Here is a 17472-nt window from a genome sequence, read left to right as displayed (position 1 = left end):
TTTTGAAGGCATACACCCACACAATAGTCCTCAAAACACATGGACCTTTGAGACCTTTAAAAAATTCTGTAGTAAAAAAGAAATTTTATGTCAGCTCATTCAATGCAATACAATGGACATTTGGGTAATTATTGCAAGGTTGCCTTGATTAACAAAGTAAGAGGAGGCATGTCTATAGCAACAGAACCAAATTTAATTTTAAAAAGTTTTTGGTGCTTGCTACAATAGTTAACTTAAATATAAGACATTCCACTCCCAAAAAACGTAATGCCCAGTGGGTTACTTAACACTTGCCGTGGCAAAACTCAACTTTTTTTTTAACCTGGTTATTCCATACTAAAGAAATGGAAAATAAGTTACATATTCACTGAAGTAAAAATAGCAAATATAGCTTTAAAGAATCATACTGTATATCTTTCTTAAACTTAGTGTGCAATTGGACTGAATTCCGGGTTGTCCAAAAGTATTGAATGTTCAGTTCTGAAATAAAAGGCTAGATTTCATTCAGAAGAATACAAGAATTTACACGTTTTTATAGATTATCATTTATAGCAGAGTAGTACTCAAAGGTCCCTGGGGATGCATTTTACAAAGAAAATATACCAGGCTCTTAGGTTTCTTTTCCTTATACTCTTGTGGTACTGGGCATATCCAAGGGTCTTAAAGTGTAAATGTAACGTAAGCCCACTTTAATACCCCCTTACACTGCCAGAGCAACATAAAGTGGACTTACTGTAATTGAGAATCAGGCCTCAGGTAGTTAGAAGCTGGCAAGAGAATGCCACCAATTCCCTGTAGGGAAATTTGGGCCAATACAGAGCCTAAACGAGTCCAATGTTTTGGACTATTGCACTGATGTTTAATGGGATGTTGCACAGGTCAGCCATATCAATGTGGGCGGAGGGGAGGGAGGCTTTGCTGCCTGAACCATTTCTCAGAAAATATCACTAAAGTGAATAACTTCAGCATTTGTGGCTTTTCCATTGCACAAATAACCAGTAAATATGCCCAAGGCACCTTTTCCCACTGATTTGTTTTCATAATAGCATTAATATGCTGGCTGCAGTGCAGTTTCAGGGAACGTGGATGTTGATCTTAAGCTCTCGAAGCTTTTCTGAGTGAGACTTCAGACCAAGCTGGTTTTTGGACTATTGTTGGATATGTTGTTACTGACTGAATAAAAGGGTTTTAATAGAAGATAGATGAGGAATGGGGACAGGCTCCCTGTGGCTCTTCAGAAAATTACTGCTAATCACCAGCGGAGAGCTGCTGATCTGAATATATACCAGAAATAAGTCCAGCCCCCAATACAGCAGAGATCTCCAATGGCCTTCTTGCCAAGTTGTAGCAGTTTGAATTGAACAACCCTATTTTATGCAAATCGTTACCATTCTATTCCTAGCTCTGACACTGACTTGCTGCAGGACAACAGGCTAATAATCCTAGTGTTCTCTCCAGAAGTACTGAGCATCTGTGGGTCATATGAAGTACCTGTGGTGGAAGCCAAGAGGAATGGCGGTGATCAACATCTACAAAAAAACCAGGCCCTGAATCTCTCTCCCTCACTTTCCTAATTTATAACCAAGGGATACCTATCCACATTTGTAAAAAGCTTTGAATTCCCTTAAAAGCTCTATTACAGACTCTTTCCAACTATGGATGTTGTCTTTACATTTAGAGGATATGAAAATAAGTTGGCCAGTTTCTTTAATATATTCAGGAAAAGACAAAAGCTGAAAATGTGGCTAAACTGTTCCAACGTCACCATAATGAACTACTACTGTACAAATAAGGTTAGCTGAAAAGGATTCTACTCATACCATTTGTGGCCTAGCCAGGCACTGCAGGCAGTGATCCTCATTAGAATACGCCAGGAAAGGGTCCCAAGGAAGTCATGGGTATAAGGTAGAGGCTCCACCTGGGCCCCAATATGCTGTTGCTTCTTTTAAGTATGAGGGCAAAGAAGAGGCAGCACGATTTAGGCTCTGAGGCAAAACATTTTTATTAGCTTTTGATATTTCAACCCTACCTACTTAAGCTGTGACTAGAACCAGAACATTTCTCTCTGTAAAAAGACTTCCATGAACTAGGACAAGCTGTAAAAGTCTTCCTTGGTTGATGACCTTTGCAGTAAAAGTTTAAACTCAAAATGGATTTTTTGAAAGTTTTATCTTCTAACTTAGCATCTAACCAAGATCTTACCCAAGTTCTCCTCCAAAATACATACGTAATACACACAATCATACTACAAAGTCAAGTATGGAAACAAGTAGTGTAGGAGGGAAATAAAAATAAGGTAATAGTTCACTAGCCAGACACACAGGTTATATGTAACACACATACCATAAATGGAACATTTAAAAATGAAAATAAATTAAGGTTACATCAAAGTTCCTGCTTCACTTTTCTAGTTTAACTCCTCAGTATAATACATACTTCTGCGTTATGGGTCACAGTGAGGGACTTATCAAATTTAAGAAAAAAAACATTGTTAGATAGAAACTGTTTCATCAGAATAAATCAATATTTGAGATACTCCTTCACATGGCAATGGTGTCTATAGGAAGTCTGCTGTATCAGTTATTCAAACTAGGGGCATCTCTTTTTTAAATTACTTCGGATTTCTGCAGGATATCAGTTGCTAAATTAAACAGCCATATAACTGGCCTTGTATGGTAGTAAGGATCAAGTAGTCTACATTGTGATTGAACAGATGTTCTGCATTAGTCCTTTCATTGCTTTAGTCAATGTGTGTATGTTAGTCTCATCCTGATATCTGCACCTTGGCAGCAGCGTGATTCTAATAAGCAATTATTTTACAGAACTTAAACATTTTCAGGAGACCAAAACATGATGCTATTAAGGACCCAAAGTCACCATATGAATAATGCTAGCATGTTGAACACAGGCTTAAAGGGGTTATACAAATAAAATGTTGTTCTACTTTACCTCCTATACATGATGCTTCTGGATAGCCATTTACAGGTTGTGAGCCAAAATTCTGGGTATGTCAGTCATAATACATTACAATTTCTCACAAAGAATGTAGTAGTCTTTAGAAAACATTAGTAAGCACCCTGGCTCACCATTACTAGGCACTGTTAGTAGGCACTCCCTGTTAACTATGACTAAGAGAGATCTACATTATCTTGGATAGGGCTTGTGCTGCACATTTGAAGTAGCCCACCAAATTAGAAAACAAACTTCTGCCCTGGCCTTTGAAGTTTTGTAATACACAATGTAGAAAACAGACTGCTTAAGAAATACATTTTAAAGGGTATTGAACAGATATTTCATCTAATCATCAATCAGTATTACAGTAAAACTTCCCAGCTGTACTCCTTAAAATATGCAAAATATAAGATGGTGAATGTACATTGCTGTAGAAATTCAATTTCACTAATAGGCTCCTGGTTTTGTCCATTTAGATCATTTTTACTTGTTTAACCAAACCTTTCAGAGCAGAAAATATTTAACACTTTAAAACATACTCAAAACAGTTTATATTTTATTTGTATCAAATCTTCAGTGTTAAACCTAAAAGGAGAAAAAATACCCACAAGATGATCTATAAAAAGGTAGAACAGCATTCCGTCCCTGTACTGAATGAGTAGTGCAGAGAGGGCTGCACCTCTGATGTTTAGTCCATGAGGTTGTGAAGTTTGGAGATTGTGTCTACTGTCCGGTGTTATCTGGGTTTGTGGTGGTGTTTTCAGTGCCAATAGGTTGCACATTGTCTGCAAGATTGTGTGCATGCTCAAGAAACAAGTCTTTAAGTACACTAAGCTCCTTTGTCAAAAGCTTAATTTTTGCCTCCAAACGTTCATTTTCTTCTTTAAGCTGGTTGACCCTCTGCAGCGTATCTTGTGCTTTCTGCTTGCTTTTTAACCGGCTCTTTTTCACTGCCATGTTGTTGCGCTCTCTGCGTTGGCGATATTCATCACTGTTTCTATCCACGGAGGAATTCTTTTTGCCCTGTTTGCTTGGAGCCACAGCTTTGCCTCCACCACCAGGACTAACTGGCACCAGCTGAGGAACCTGTTGCAAACCACTTGTGTGTGCTTGTGTATGAATCACACTTATACCATTTGCTTCTGTAGTGGTGTTCTGCTGTGATGTTTTGCTCATTTGGACAGACTCTTCTTTAACACCACAATACGATTTGTTAGAGATGGTGAAAAACTGTTAATAACTTCTATAATATGTTGCCAGCAAATCTTCACATGGATTACGGGCAAGTTGAACCTAACAGAAAAATAAATTCTATGAAACATTTAAAATGCCATGTTCAGCTATGATCTTACACCTCACTAGCATTAGCATACACTACTGCTGGTACATCTGGCAGTAACTGTTTATTATGCTGGAAACAGAGAAACTGCCATTACTGAGATATTTCAGAAGTCTCATCGAATCATTTGGGTTGGAAGGGATTGTTAGTGGGTCATCTAGTCAACCTCCCATTATTATGCTTGGATTAATTCAGTTATTCCAAAATTATCCCTGATGTCTAGCCACGCTTGAATAGCTCCAGTTTCATAACCCCAATCTTGGCAACGCATTTTACTGTCTAACTTTTCCTCCAATTATATAGTTTCTCTTAAGTTTCAGACTGAATTTTCACTGCTGCAGATTAAACCTATTAATAGTCTGACTCTTGACCCAACAGTAATCGTTGATCCTTCACCTCTTTAGACTATCCCTCCCTGTACATACACGTAGACAAGTTTCGAATTAATCTCCTTTTCTCTAGGCTGAATAAATCTTACAGTATTTTCCAAACCTTTTATCTGCCCTCTTTTGAATTTGTTTCACTTGGGTCTGTTTTTTGAAGATATGATGCCCCAAACTGAACTCAGTGCTCCAATTAAGGCCTAACAATGCTAACCAGAGTGGAATAACTACTTCATTTAAGGTAAATGAAAAATATTTTCTATGGGTTTAAACTACAAAGTTAATTCGTGTTCGTTCTGTCTGAATGTATGCTTTCCAATGTAAAGTGTTCCCATTTCAGTTCACAATACTATGACAAAATGAAGTAGCAGCCAAAATGATTAATGAGAAAGTGTTAGCTTAACATGCTAATTGTTCTTTTTAAGGAGACTAAGTAGCCCTGCAAAGAAATACTTACAATATATACTTGATCAGAAACTGTCATCATGAAGGATATCGTATTTATACTAGGAATGGCTGGGAAGGTCCAGAGTCCCTATTTCCAGACACTCATAACTTTCCAAACAAATTGCCCTTTGAGCTATAATTTCTCTACTTGACCTCAGACCAAAAGTGATTATATATATATATACGTGTGTGTGTGTAAGATGGTCTTTTAGCAATGAATCAAGTGACTCTCTAAATAAAGATGAAAAAACTTTCAAGCTTGTCAATAACTTAAGGCCCTGATTCTGCAAATAGTTAACAAGGTGCTTAAGTGTATACACCATTAACTTCAATCGGAGCAAAGTCAGGCTAAAAGAGCACTTTTTGAAAATCCAACTTTATAGTAACGCAGTGTGTGTGTAATTGGAGCATCGCACATTGAAATACACAGCTGTATTTAGTTGAATGGTTATGCATTCAAATAAATGCAAGTAGCATTAAGGTAATAGTCTGTACAGTGAGGCCAGAGCTTGAGGACTGTGATGTCACCAGAAACTTAGACAGTATTAAAGTACTGGTTTCCTAATCGATACTGTCTTCTTTTATTACATGGATTCATTAAGAAAATTCTCTCCTACTTCCTGTTCTCTGACTTCCACTTTAGAGAGAGAGAACAACAGCACAGATGCCTGAAAAATCTGTAAGTCACCGCATATACAATCTCACACATCATTTACCAACATTAGAGACATCTCACTCACCTTGTCTCTCTAATATCCTGGGATGGACAGGGTTGCAACTACACTACATTTTCAAGCATTGTTTTTTTAAATGTACTCAGCAGCTCTGTATAAATTCTGTTTCCAAATGATTTAATCAAAACTGTATTCACAAAAAGTTGCATAATTTCTCTCCTGTATGCTCTAGACCCTTCATAGAACAACCCAGGAAATGAAAAGTGAAAGCAAGTAAGAGATAAGTGTCACACTCGGTTGTGCCCAGCAAAGAGGTGGAATGTATAGCCAGAGTGTGAGAAATCCAGGCAAACCAGATTGTGTCCAAGTGCCAGGCATGTACAAGCCGCACACATTCCACGTGAAGGCTGTGACAGTCACATTAAGAGAACCACCTCAACCACAAACAAGCTGAGGCAACTGAGCGTGCAAACACAAGTTGTGTATTTAAAAAACAGGTGGGACCCACAAGTACTAACTGACAAGTCAAAAACAGGAGGAGTGATTTCTCTTCATGTTGGGTTAAGAGAAAATACCTTATTTGCATAAAATGACCCTGCACTAACAAGACCTGATTGTTTAGGGCATAGCACAATAGATGGACTATCTGACTCCTGCACACAGATAACAGATCAACACAGATGGTTGTAAATGAGACACTGAGCTTATTAATGTCTGCTGTAAGAGCAAAGACAAATGGGTATCTTCAGGGTTATCGTCAGTCTATACAGAGGACTATTCCCTTATTGTGGGGTCCCTGTTTTTTCTTAGCTGGCTTCGTTCAGTCGCTAGCAATTCATATATGTCAATTTTCACATAGGGCAATGAAGGTGACGTGCAACTTCACACCAATATAAAGGAAGGATTCATTTGAGAATTCCTGTCTTTTACTGACTCTGATAATTATAATATTTAGCTCTTGTACAGCACTTTTCATCCATAGATCTCAAAGCACTTTATAAAAGGATGTCAGTAGTATTATCCCTATTTTACAGGTGGGGAAACTGAGGCACAGAAAAGGGAAGTGACTTGCCTAAGGTCACCCAGCAGCGCAGTGACAGAGCTAGTAATAGAACCCAGGTCTCCTAAGACCCAGTCCAATGCTCTATTCACTAGGCCATGTTAAATGTACAATTATATTGTAGAAGTTGATAGGGCCAAATGTTAGCCTACTCTATGTATTTGTTTAGCAGATGTTTAATATTTATTTAATGTTACAAGCTCAAATAAAATGCTACCAGCACAGCAACCCTATAATAATAAATCAAGGCATACACATGACTGAAGCAGGGAAATGTCAATAAAAAAAATCAATTTCAGTTTCAAGTTTTTCAGGGTGTCATTAAAGGACTGTTTTAATTATGAAAAATACCCTCATTAAGGGCTATACAAACCATTTCAGTGCATTTCAGCCATTAGCTACAAAGCTAACATTTTAATATACATTTCTATTTACACTGTTAAGTTTGGAACATTTTCTAGACAAGCAGCTATATTTTCTTTCACAACTTGAGTGTATAAAAGAGACTGTGGTTGCAATTTACACGCAAGTAAAATTCGGAGAAAAGCTGAATAAATCAGCATTACCTGATCATTTCAGTGTTTCTGCTCAAAACTTCTTCCACAATAAATGTGCCCTTGCACAGTCAAAACCCTTACACACTAAAAAGCAATTTCCTTAAAATGACTGAGAAGTGCACTGAGAAGTGTGGCACATTTATCTGCTACCAAAAAAATCTTCGTAGTGAAAATAGTATTTCAGGGCAGAAGGAGCCCATGTAGCCCAGATAATGTCTATCCAGCTGTATGTGCCTGTCTAGGCCTTGTCTTTAATAAGTTCTTGACTGCAGCTCTTAAAGCAACCTTTGGTAATTCATGCTACACTGAGCTCTTAGGTCCTGATTCCCCTAACTATGCAGCTAATTTGCAAATGCACATGGACAGATTCTCAGCAAGCCAGCTCCATGTGCAAGTACTAGATTTGCACGAACTGCACATGGATGTTTATTAAAGTCAGGGTCCTAGCATTTGCTTGTTTCTTAATTTTTGACTTGTGCTTGTTACCCTCCCAAATAATACTCTGAATCTCTAACACACGCAAAATTGTATACCTCTCAAACAGACCCCATGTGAACCTTCTAATTACACTCAATTTATGTAACTTTTGTCATGTTGCTGGTTTTGGACATATGCTATCCTACCCCCCAGTCCATTACTCCCAGGGCCCTCATTAACTATGTTTGGACAAGTCCAGTTAGATAACATGTTAGTAACAGTAACATGCAATTGCTTTTTGTACTTTTCAGGATTCTGAAAAGGAGGTTGGATCTGGATAGCCCATGCCCAACAAGCACCCCACCCAGATCTTGACAAGTCTCTTCATGTTGCCAAATGTCATGTTTTTGTTTTCCTACTGTAAGTATTTAATGTGATTTTAGCATTAGCTTGGGGGAAGGAGGAAAAGACCAATTTCTCCTCCCTATTCAAATGGTTTTTTAAAAGCTTTAATGTGACAACTGAAGGATCAAGGGAATGTTCACTGAGTGTGGCACTTTCCACCACCAATTTCAGATCGTAATCGTAGGTTACCACCATCTGATAGCTGTTTAGTGGGTTAAGTGCAACTCTTGCTAGAGAGATGTCCACATCACAAAAAACCTCCACCTTAGTTGGTGGTCCCTTCAGCCCTTTACTTCTCTGTCAAGACTATCAAACCAACTATTTTGTCCCAAAAGATCTGTCCAGGTCAGAGTGCAGGACTGTTGGCAGGCAGTGCTGGGAAGTCTGCACTGCTGCTGCCTGTGCTGTACCTGTTCTGAAACAGAGGACTTTGATCTCCCAGGCTGTCAGTCTACCATTTTCCACAAGCAATAATTTCACAGGAAATAACACTTTAATAAGCAATTTGAACAACTGCGTAGTAGATATGTAGTAATAGCTCAGTGAGCATTGTTGTAGGCCCACAGGCATCAGCTAGTGAGCACCCAATTTCAGTAGACCCCTGAACATCATCCAGTGGAGGCCAAAATGCAAATACCTGCAGTTTAAGCAAATCCCATAGCAAAATATAATCATTTTTCCAGCTACCTGCAGGGTACGTGAATGTGTATATTGCTTTAAGCGTAAGAGATTGTTTGGTGTTTGTGAGGATGCATCTACACTCAGTGATGCTAAGGAGTACATTAAGTACAGATTGTAAACAGTTTAGGCTCTAAATATGAATTACTGAAATCAGATAAAGAATGTTTTCCAGATTTTGAATAGAGACTTTAAAAATAATAATAAAATAAGTGCTTGCTCTTCTAACTCCCAATGAACATTCAGCTAGAATACAAAGATCTGACTTCAATGATCCTAGTCATATTAATTTCCTTAGAAGCAGAGGAAAAGGGGTAAATTATATTTGTCACACTGAAGAACAAATACTCCTCCTTTTGCCTAAGCTTCTAAGATACTGTTATAAATAGTGGAGGGTAAAACATTAACCCTTTTGAAGTCCTTAAGAATGTCTCTTTATAAGTCAATATTCTGTTTAGAAGCTTCTGTTATGGGCTGTTTAGATTTTATGATAAACAAAATGTTAATTTGGCTCATTTTTTGAGTAACAATTCTTACCACTTCTTCAGCACTTCAGACATTCATTTTGCTCCTTGCCTATTTTCTGAGAGGTGAGATAGAGTTGACTATGATCATCTAGGTAGAATGCCTTAAGTGTATAATTTTAAGTCAACTGTCTTATTTATACTACCCAAATAGAAACTGAACCTGAAAGGTGCTGAGAATTTCTAATTTCCTTCTGACTTCAGTGGGCCTGTTCACTTGAGCTAAAACCGCAGGACTGTATTCAGTCCAGATAATGGTATATAAATGACAACAGAATAAAAGCTCCAAACCTACATTTGCTGTACACCTCGGTTAAAGGCTCAATCCTGCAAGGTGCTGAGCACTCTCAACTCACAGGACCAAGACTGCTCAGAACAGGGCCCTAAATCCACTACCCACTAACTGCTGTCACAAAGAAGATCAAAAGAAAATATTCCTCTTCCATGCTTTCCTAGATATCTCAACTGTTTTTCTACGTGTCATGGGAAAACTGTGTAACAAAAATATAATCACAACCTCTAATTATGAAGAAATGTACCAAGTACTTTAAATGTCTTAAATATAATAAAATAAAAATCATGCAGGAGCTGTCATCAGCTTCATGGTGTAGGACAAGATACAGGAATCAGTCTGATTCTCAGATGTCATGGAAAAGGCACAGAATTTCAAACTTGAAGAGTAATTTCAACTCTGGTTTTAAAATATGTTGATTACTTTAATAGTTAACCAATTTTTAAAACAAATCTTTTACTTCATCTTTGACCCGTTTTTTAAAAATTGTGTCTAATATTTGTTCCAACCAACATGGAATAATTTTGCATTTAAAAATTTTAAAGGAACTTTGATAAGGCATTTCCTGACAGTTTTCAGAACTGAATACCTAAAGCAAAGTCAGATATATTCAGTGCAAATAATTTATTTTTTAAAATATTTATGTAGGGATATGAAGATTTGTCTGGGAAAACAAAGGTTTTATGAAAATACTCAAAACTCCCTTGAAGAGTCCAAAAGAGAAAAAGTGTATATGCCCAGTTTAATTCAAGATCATTAGCTCCCTGAAATCTTGAAAAAATCTGAACTGCAGATTTCCTGGGGGGGGTTGGCAAAGAGAAGGACATCACAAGTCCTTAAACAAAGGACAATGTCAAATGAAGGTGTGTACATACTTACCAACACCATCATAAGATTATTGAAATAAACTTTTAAAATTCAGTTTACTTTTCAATATTTATATATTTCCCTCTGGCTTAGTCAATTTCATTTTCATTTATAGTCAGTTTCATTTTCAAGTTCCCAACATGCCCCTTGTAACCAATACAGGGGACTTTTTTATAAAATTAACTCTTTAGTTTCCACTTTGAAATTTTTTTCAACTTACAAAAACATTTGAAAAGCTTCCGATGATCTAAATTTCTAACTACATGAATCATGCCCCTGTAAAAGTGTCCCTCAAAAGAACTACTCTTCTAACACCATAGTTTCATCCCTTTTATTCATATTACTTGTGATGTCGATGAAGAAAAATCAGAAGTCTGCAGCTCAGAATTGTCAGGATCTTAAGGAGGTAATTTTGCTGAATACAGTAGTACATACATTTCCAGACAGCCATATACAGTTTCCCCCTTTGGGAATCCTACAAAAAAGTTGTAATCTTTTGACAAAACCATTGCTCTTCACCTTTAATTCCCAAGTCTCTACTACCCCTGTAAACTATGAAAACCTTAAAAACATAAAGGAATTTTAAAAGTACCTTTTTTTGCCCCACACATAAAAGATACTTTTTTTAAAAATTCCTTTTTGTTTTTAAGGTTATGTTTGACTTCACTTTAGACCTACATAGTGCTGTTTACGACAGTGGTTCCCACCAGGAAGTTAGACTAGTACAGCACCCAACAGGAAAGGAGGGCTTCATTCTGAACCCCGAGGATTATATTTTTATTCACAAACTATTTTGATCTCTAAAGTATTAAAGGAAAGCTGAAGGAATCACTTAACACTGTAGCTAATACATCCAGCTATGCATAAATATGAATAGTAAATATTTTTATTAACATGCTGTGCTCCTAGCCCACCTTGCTGATGTCTTTGAGTGACTGGATCTTCCATTTCCAAAAGGTGCAATAAAAGCTTGTGTACAGCAACTACACATTTTTCAAACAAATAGGCTTTCTGGAGAGGTTATTCACCTTTGTGCCCTAGGCCTCCATCATCCTCTTACTGTTGATCTCTATGTCAGTATTTGCACTTCTCCTAGCTTGAGGGTGTGTCTGTGGTTTTCCCTCGCTCTTGCCCCCCGCCCCCCGCGGCCCTTCTCTTACGGCTGCCCCACGGGGGGTTGGGAGGGAGAGGGGCGCTCTGTGTGTGTCTGTCCGTCCCTCCCCCATCAGGAAGCAGGGTGTGGTTGGGGACTCGGGGAGCAGAGGCCTGCCTACCCTCTCTACGGGCTCCCCTCTCCGTGCCAAGCATGACTTCATCCCAGCGGGGAGGAGAGTTGCCTGGAGATTGCATCATACGCTCTCCACGCGAAACACCACCGCGTAACCGTGAGGAAAGTCCCGGCCCCCGAACCCCTCACTCGCCCTCTCCACGACCCCCTAGACCGCACAGACCCGAACTTCCAGCCCCACCCCGCCCTACCTCTACTGACCCCGCCCCATTGAGAGACACCCCCCCAGACGCCTCCACCGACCAGAACTCCCAGCCCCACCCCAGACCACCCCCACAGACCCCGCCCCCCACACATGCCCACCCCAGACCACCCCTTCAGACCCCGCCCCATTGACCAGACCCCCCACCTACCCACCCCACATCTCCAACAGACCCCACCCCCACCCGACAACTCTCCCTAGACCCCCGTAAGCTCCCACAACTCCCCGATCGGCCCCCCGCTGCACCCCTCATCCTTCCTCTTCAGCAGCCCCACAGCTTCCTCCTCCCGCGCCGCCCCGCTTCGGCCTGTGCCCGGTGGCATTCCCCCACCCACCCCGGGGGTACCGGGCCTGGCCGGCTCCCCCTCACCGGGGACGGGAGGAGGGTCTCGCTGCGCGCGGCGGAGCGGCCCCGCGCCTCACCTGGCCCGGGGATCGAGACCGGTATCGATCAGGGAGGGGGGCGCGGGCTGGGCCCGAGTCTCTTTCTTTAAACTGGTGAGTGAAGGCGAGCGGCGATTGCGAAACCCTTCTCCTTCGGCCCAGCGTCCTAGCCAATCAGAGGCCGGCCTGCCGCAGGGATGATGCAATAGCGGCCCCGATTGGCAGTCCCCAGAGCCAATCAGACACCCCACTTCTCTCTTAAAGAGAGAGGTGCTGTTTTTGTGGGGTTGGTAAATCCCCCTGGGGCTGGGCACTGCCCTCTCCCTCCACGCTCCCATCCCACCCATATCCCAGGGAGCGCTTTTCCCTCGGGTGGGGGAGAGCTGTTACCCCAATAGCCCCCCCCGACACCGGGGGGGTAAAACCTGTTATCCCAGGAGCCCCTCACCCACACCCTGCCTGACACGAGGGCGGGGGTTAAAACCTGTTACCCCAATACCCCCCCACTGCCTGAGATTGGGGGGAACCTGTTATCCCAATAGCCCCTCACCCACACACTGCTTGAGACTGGGAGGGAACCTTTTACCCTTGTACACCCCCCCCCCCCGCCCCGCCTGAGACTGGGTGGGGAGTAAAACCTGTTATCCCAATAGCCCCTCACCTACACACTGCCTGACACGGGGGCGGAGGGGGGGGGGGAACCTGTTACCTCAATACCCCCCCACTGCCTGAGATTGGGTGGGAGGTAAAACCTGTTACCCCAATAGTCCCCCGCACTGCTTGAGGGGAGAACTTGCTACTGCAATAACACTCCCCCCCCCCCCACACACACACACACTGATTAGACCGGGAAGGAAGGGGTTTCTAGAAGGTGCTCCAAGCAGAAAAGTCTATCTTTCATGAGCTATGTTTGTATAATAAACTGGCCTAAAGAAGCCATGGACCAGGGAAAATGAGGAAGCCAACACCCCCCATTTCTTGAAGATCCTTCTATGGCTGTTTGTAGGTTCTGTTCTAATTCACCTTTGTCTTTCTGTATCTTTCTATTCTGGTGAAATCTATGACCGAGAACTCTTATTAGTAATCTTCGAAATCCAGGAATTTGTAGTAATTTTTATCAACCAACAGTATAAGTAGATATTGGACAATCTATTGGATATTAAATCCCAGTTTCTTTGTTGCATCCTCCCTGCAGTATCTTCATGATCTCTCAGGGCTACATGTCATTTCCCACTCAGCAGCTGCAGTCAGATAGATGCCTTGTAAGATGTTAATTAAAGGCCTGGAGAACATTCGAATCAACATAAAACAAAAACCATTACCTCCCCACACACAAAGGAAATGAATTGTATGTTTTGGTGTACATGCCATGTCTGCCTACATTCCTTACTCCTGGGGGCATTCTGTGCCAAAAAAATTAAAAATTCTGCTCACAGTATTTTAAAATTCTGCAAATTTTATTTATCAAAATAACACTACATAAGCATGCCAGTTTCAATTATTTTGGTAATTTATTTCAAAATATGTGTCAGCAAGTATGTCTGTAACAATACAGACACAAAAATTTCTCCAGGATTAGAGAAACCACTATGACAACCCAGTTCCTGTTTCTCTGCCTCCTCCCCCCCCCCCCCCCGCTCCCCCCACCGCCTTAAGCCCAGCTGGGGGCAGGGAAGGAAGGGAGACACCCAAAACCCCTCCCCCCAGAGCCCACCTGCGCCCCCCCCCCCAGCCAATACATCCGCATCCCCTCCTCCTCAGAGCCCAACCGCAGGGTCCCCCCATTGCGAAACACCCATCCCTCCTAGAACCCAGGGATCAGAGGGAGAAACAGCTTGATGCTCTGTCACAGGCTTGCACGGAGTCAGTTTCCTGCGCACCACCCTCTCCTTCCCCCAGGGTGTAATGGGAACTGCGGCTGCCAGGAACCCTCTAGCTCAGTGGGTCTCAAACTTTTTTACTGGTGACCCCTTTCACATAGGAAGCCTCTGAGTGAGATCCACCTAATAAATTAAACACACTTTTTAATATATTTAACACCATTATAAATGCTGGAGGCAAGCGGGATTTGGGGGGATTTGGGGAGGTGGAGGTTGACAGCTCGCGACCCCCCATGTAATGACCTCGTGACCCCCTGAGGGGTCCCGACCCCCAGTTTGAGAACCCCTGCTCTAGCTCTCTTCCCCTTCCCCCAGCAGTGTCTTCCATGGGCAAGCTGGGCTCTGCAGAATCCAATGGCCCCTAGTGGCTGCTAGCAGCACTGCAGCCCATTTCTGTGGAGGAAGGAAATTCTGAATGCACACTAATTTCTGCAAAATTCTGCATTGCGCAGTAGCGCAGATTTCCCCCAGGAGTTATTCATGTCTGGCACACTGCTTTCCTGAAAGCAAACTAGCCTGGCCTCAGTCAGAAGAAATTTTAGTGACAACAATGAGAGGAAACCAAGCTAACATTATTGTTCTTCTGAACTAGGCAACAGGTGAGCTCCCTTTTAGCATTGTATAAGAGGAACTTTAGTTACTTCTCAAATGTAGATTCAACTTCTTGGGCTGAAAGTGGAAAAAGGTCACCCAGCGCCTCTCTGGAAATGTCCTTCCCGCTAACACAGCCTCTTGTGTCAAAGAAAGAAGGAGTTCTTACTCACGTTAGGTATGTTCCTGTCAAAACCCCATGACCAAACTGTAAGATTTCTGTTTAACCACAACCCCAATCTCAGAGGCAGGGGATCTATCAGGGTAAACACTTTTACCCTCTCCCCCAATTCCAAGCAGTGTGGGTGGATGGAAGGAGACTATTGGCGTAATAGCTTTTAGCCCCGCCCATGCACACGCACACACACACACACACACACACACTCAGTGCCAGACTGAGTGCACAGGGCTATTGGATTAACAGATTTGCTCACACATACCTCCAAAGCCTCAGGAAGTGTGTGGGGGGGCTATAGGAGTAACAGCTTTTATACCCACAAGATACAGCCCAGATATCCTGAATTCTGCACGCACAGATACACATGTAAAAATATGTGCTTATTTGCATACCTAATTTGCATATGCATTATTGTCATGCTGGCTATTTGTATCAGCAGTCGTAGGAAATGCATGCAGCAGTTCTGAAAACTTAGGGCTATATGATAAATTTTTTATGTTGCTTGCATGTGTGAAACATTGATTTTTGACCAAATTTAGGTGTTCAAGTTCATGTGTAAGCCAAGACTGTAATACAATTTATTGACCCTATACCTGCCCACACAGTGTTTTGGTGTACACAAAGGAAACATGCTAGTAATAGCATTTGTATGCACAATTGCAATATTCATTGGCACAAATATAATAATATGGTTTTGCCAGATACATAAAAGATTTTGGGCCTCTGGTCTTATGTGTGTTTTTTTAAGCCTTGTAGAAATAAAACATATCTTGAGGAAGAATTCTGAAGATTAGTCTGGACAAATTACTCAATTCATTGCTACCTGGGACTATTTCCTCACCAATCGCCAAACATTTGTTTTAACATCTTCAACTTTAATTTTGTTCTTTTTCCAGTTGAAACTCTTTGATGTTTTCTCTGATGGTATCTGCAGCCAGCAGCTTTTCACTAGTGATTTAATTCATATTACACCAACCGTATAAACAAAAATTTGAGGTAAATATGAAACATTAGCCAGGCCTTAATAATACTTGAATAATGTGTACTTCTAATATGCCTTCCTGGGACCTCAAATTGTGCCTTACATTCATTAATCCTCATAAGGGAAATCTGATGTAAGGAAAAATTTAAACTAAACTCATCATTTTAGGACCTGATCCTGCAAATATTTAACCACATACATAACCTTATTCATACGAATAGTGTACAATGCTAAAAACTCAGTGGAACTACTCATGAATAAAGTTACATGCAAGATAAACTCCTCATTTCAGTGAGAACCAGACTGGGCCTTCAGGAAAGAGAGAAAACTGAAGAAACCTACCAACTAGTAGAGAAAGAAAATTGATTAATGCTATCTAGATATGCCATTGATGTACACACCTTAACAAATTATTGCCAGGTAACTGGCCCATGTACAATAGTTCTTGAATTCAAGTGTCACCAGAACTACCAAATCCCTGCTAGGATAGAATCCTTTCCGATTTGTTTGATGCTAGGTGGGCTCCCATAGCAATGTTCCAGTATTAATATTGTGCATATTGTAATAATATATACAGTTATATTAAAGTGAAGGTACCATTACCTAAAGACCATACTTTCCCTTAAGCCTTATGAACACTTTTAAGAAGGTTCACCACCTATCACCTAGAAAACTATTTGTCCTTGTTTTAATATTTTTGAGGTTTTCTGTGTGATCCCAGTTTTATGCTCATTATTTGTACTTTCTTCTGCAAATGTTTTTGTTCATAAAGAAAAACAGTATGGGCCTTCATTTTCCCTTACATTTTCAGATTTAATGAGTCTACATTTAGCAATTTGACTTTAGTCTTGCATATTTCTGTTGACATTTTACTTTCATGCTGGCTTTTTCATTAATAGAATGCTAATGCCAGGTCACAAGATGTGTATTTTTTTCTCTAGTCTCACACACACTTTCTTGAGATCAGACAAGAATGCAGGTAGGACACATGTGATTTTCATATTCTTGTGACATTTATTATATAAGAGTCAATATGTTCAAACCTGGGTGCCTAAACTTAGATACCTAATATATGGCCTGATTTTTCAGGAGTGTGGAGCAACCATAAATCCCACTGATGTCAACAGAGGATATAGATGCTCAACACCTATGAATATCAGGGAACTTATATTTAAACAGCTGAATATTGATATCGGAGTCTAATTTGGAGCACTCAGCTTTGAAAAGTTTTAATCAAGTTCCTCTGTATCCCCTTCTTCCATATTCTCTAAGGAGAACAGCTTGATCTGGAAGAAAGATATTTGTGCATCACATTGCTCATAGGTGCCTAAATTTTTAGGCCATTCTGAGACTGCCTTATCTAAAGGGGAGA

The 17472-nt window shown here is 40.8% G+C and overlaps 1 protein-coding gene and 1 long non-coding RNA gene across 5 annotated transcripts in view; one reads left to right on the top strand and one right to left on the bottom strand.

Annotated features, from left to right (window-relative positions):
* Positions 1-1984: 1984 nt before the first annotated feature.
* Positions 1985-12631, bottom strand: CEBPG (CCAAT enhancer binding protein gamma). Of its 4 annotated transcripts, XM_077831185.1 has the most exons (3): positions 12509-12577; positions 11510-11578; positions 1985-4245 (listed from the first exon to the last, which is right to left on the bottom strand). In XM_077831185.1, exon 3 carries the CDS (start codon positions 4126-4128, stop codon positions 3676-3678), a length of 453 nt encoding a protein of 150 aa, XP_077687311.1. In that variant the 5' UTR covers positions 4129-4245; positions 11510-11578; positions 12509-12577; the 3' UTR covers positions 1985-3675. The 4 variants fall into 4 exon arrangements, with proteins under 4 accessions (XP_077687311.1, XP_077687310.1, XP_077687312.1 ...); XM_077831184.1 differs by lacking the exon at positions 11510-11578 and having other exon boundaries at positions 12509-12631; XM_077831186.1 differs by lacking the exons at positions 11510-11578; positions 12509-12577 and adding an exon at positions 12456-12474.
* LOC144272858 (uncharacterized) overlaps positions 12283-17472 on the top strand; it is a 46872-nt gene continuing 41682 nt past the window's right edge. Inside the window, exons 1-2 of the long non-coding RNA XR_013347686.1 lie at positions 12283-12583; positions 16015-16114. This is a non-coding gene — a long non-coding RNA (uncharacterized LOC144272858). The remainder of the gene's footprint in view (positions 12584-16014; positions 16115-17472) is intronic.

This window comes from Eretmochelys imbricata, chromosome 12 (genome assembly GCF_965152235.1).
Source record: "Eretmochelys imbricata isolate rEreImb1 chromosome 12, rEreImb1.hap1, whole genome shotgun sequence".
In the NCBI taxonomy this organism is placed as follows: domain Eukaryota; kingdom Metazoa; phylum Chordata; order Testudines; family Cheloniidae; genus Eretmochelys; species Eretmochelys imbricata.
Note: the sequence above shows the minus strand (reverse complement) of the source record. Positions and strands in the feature narration are given on the sequence as shown.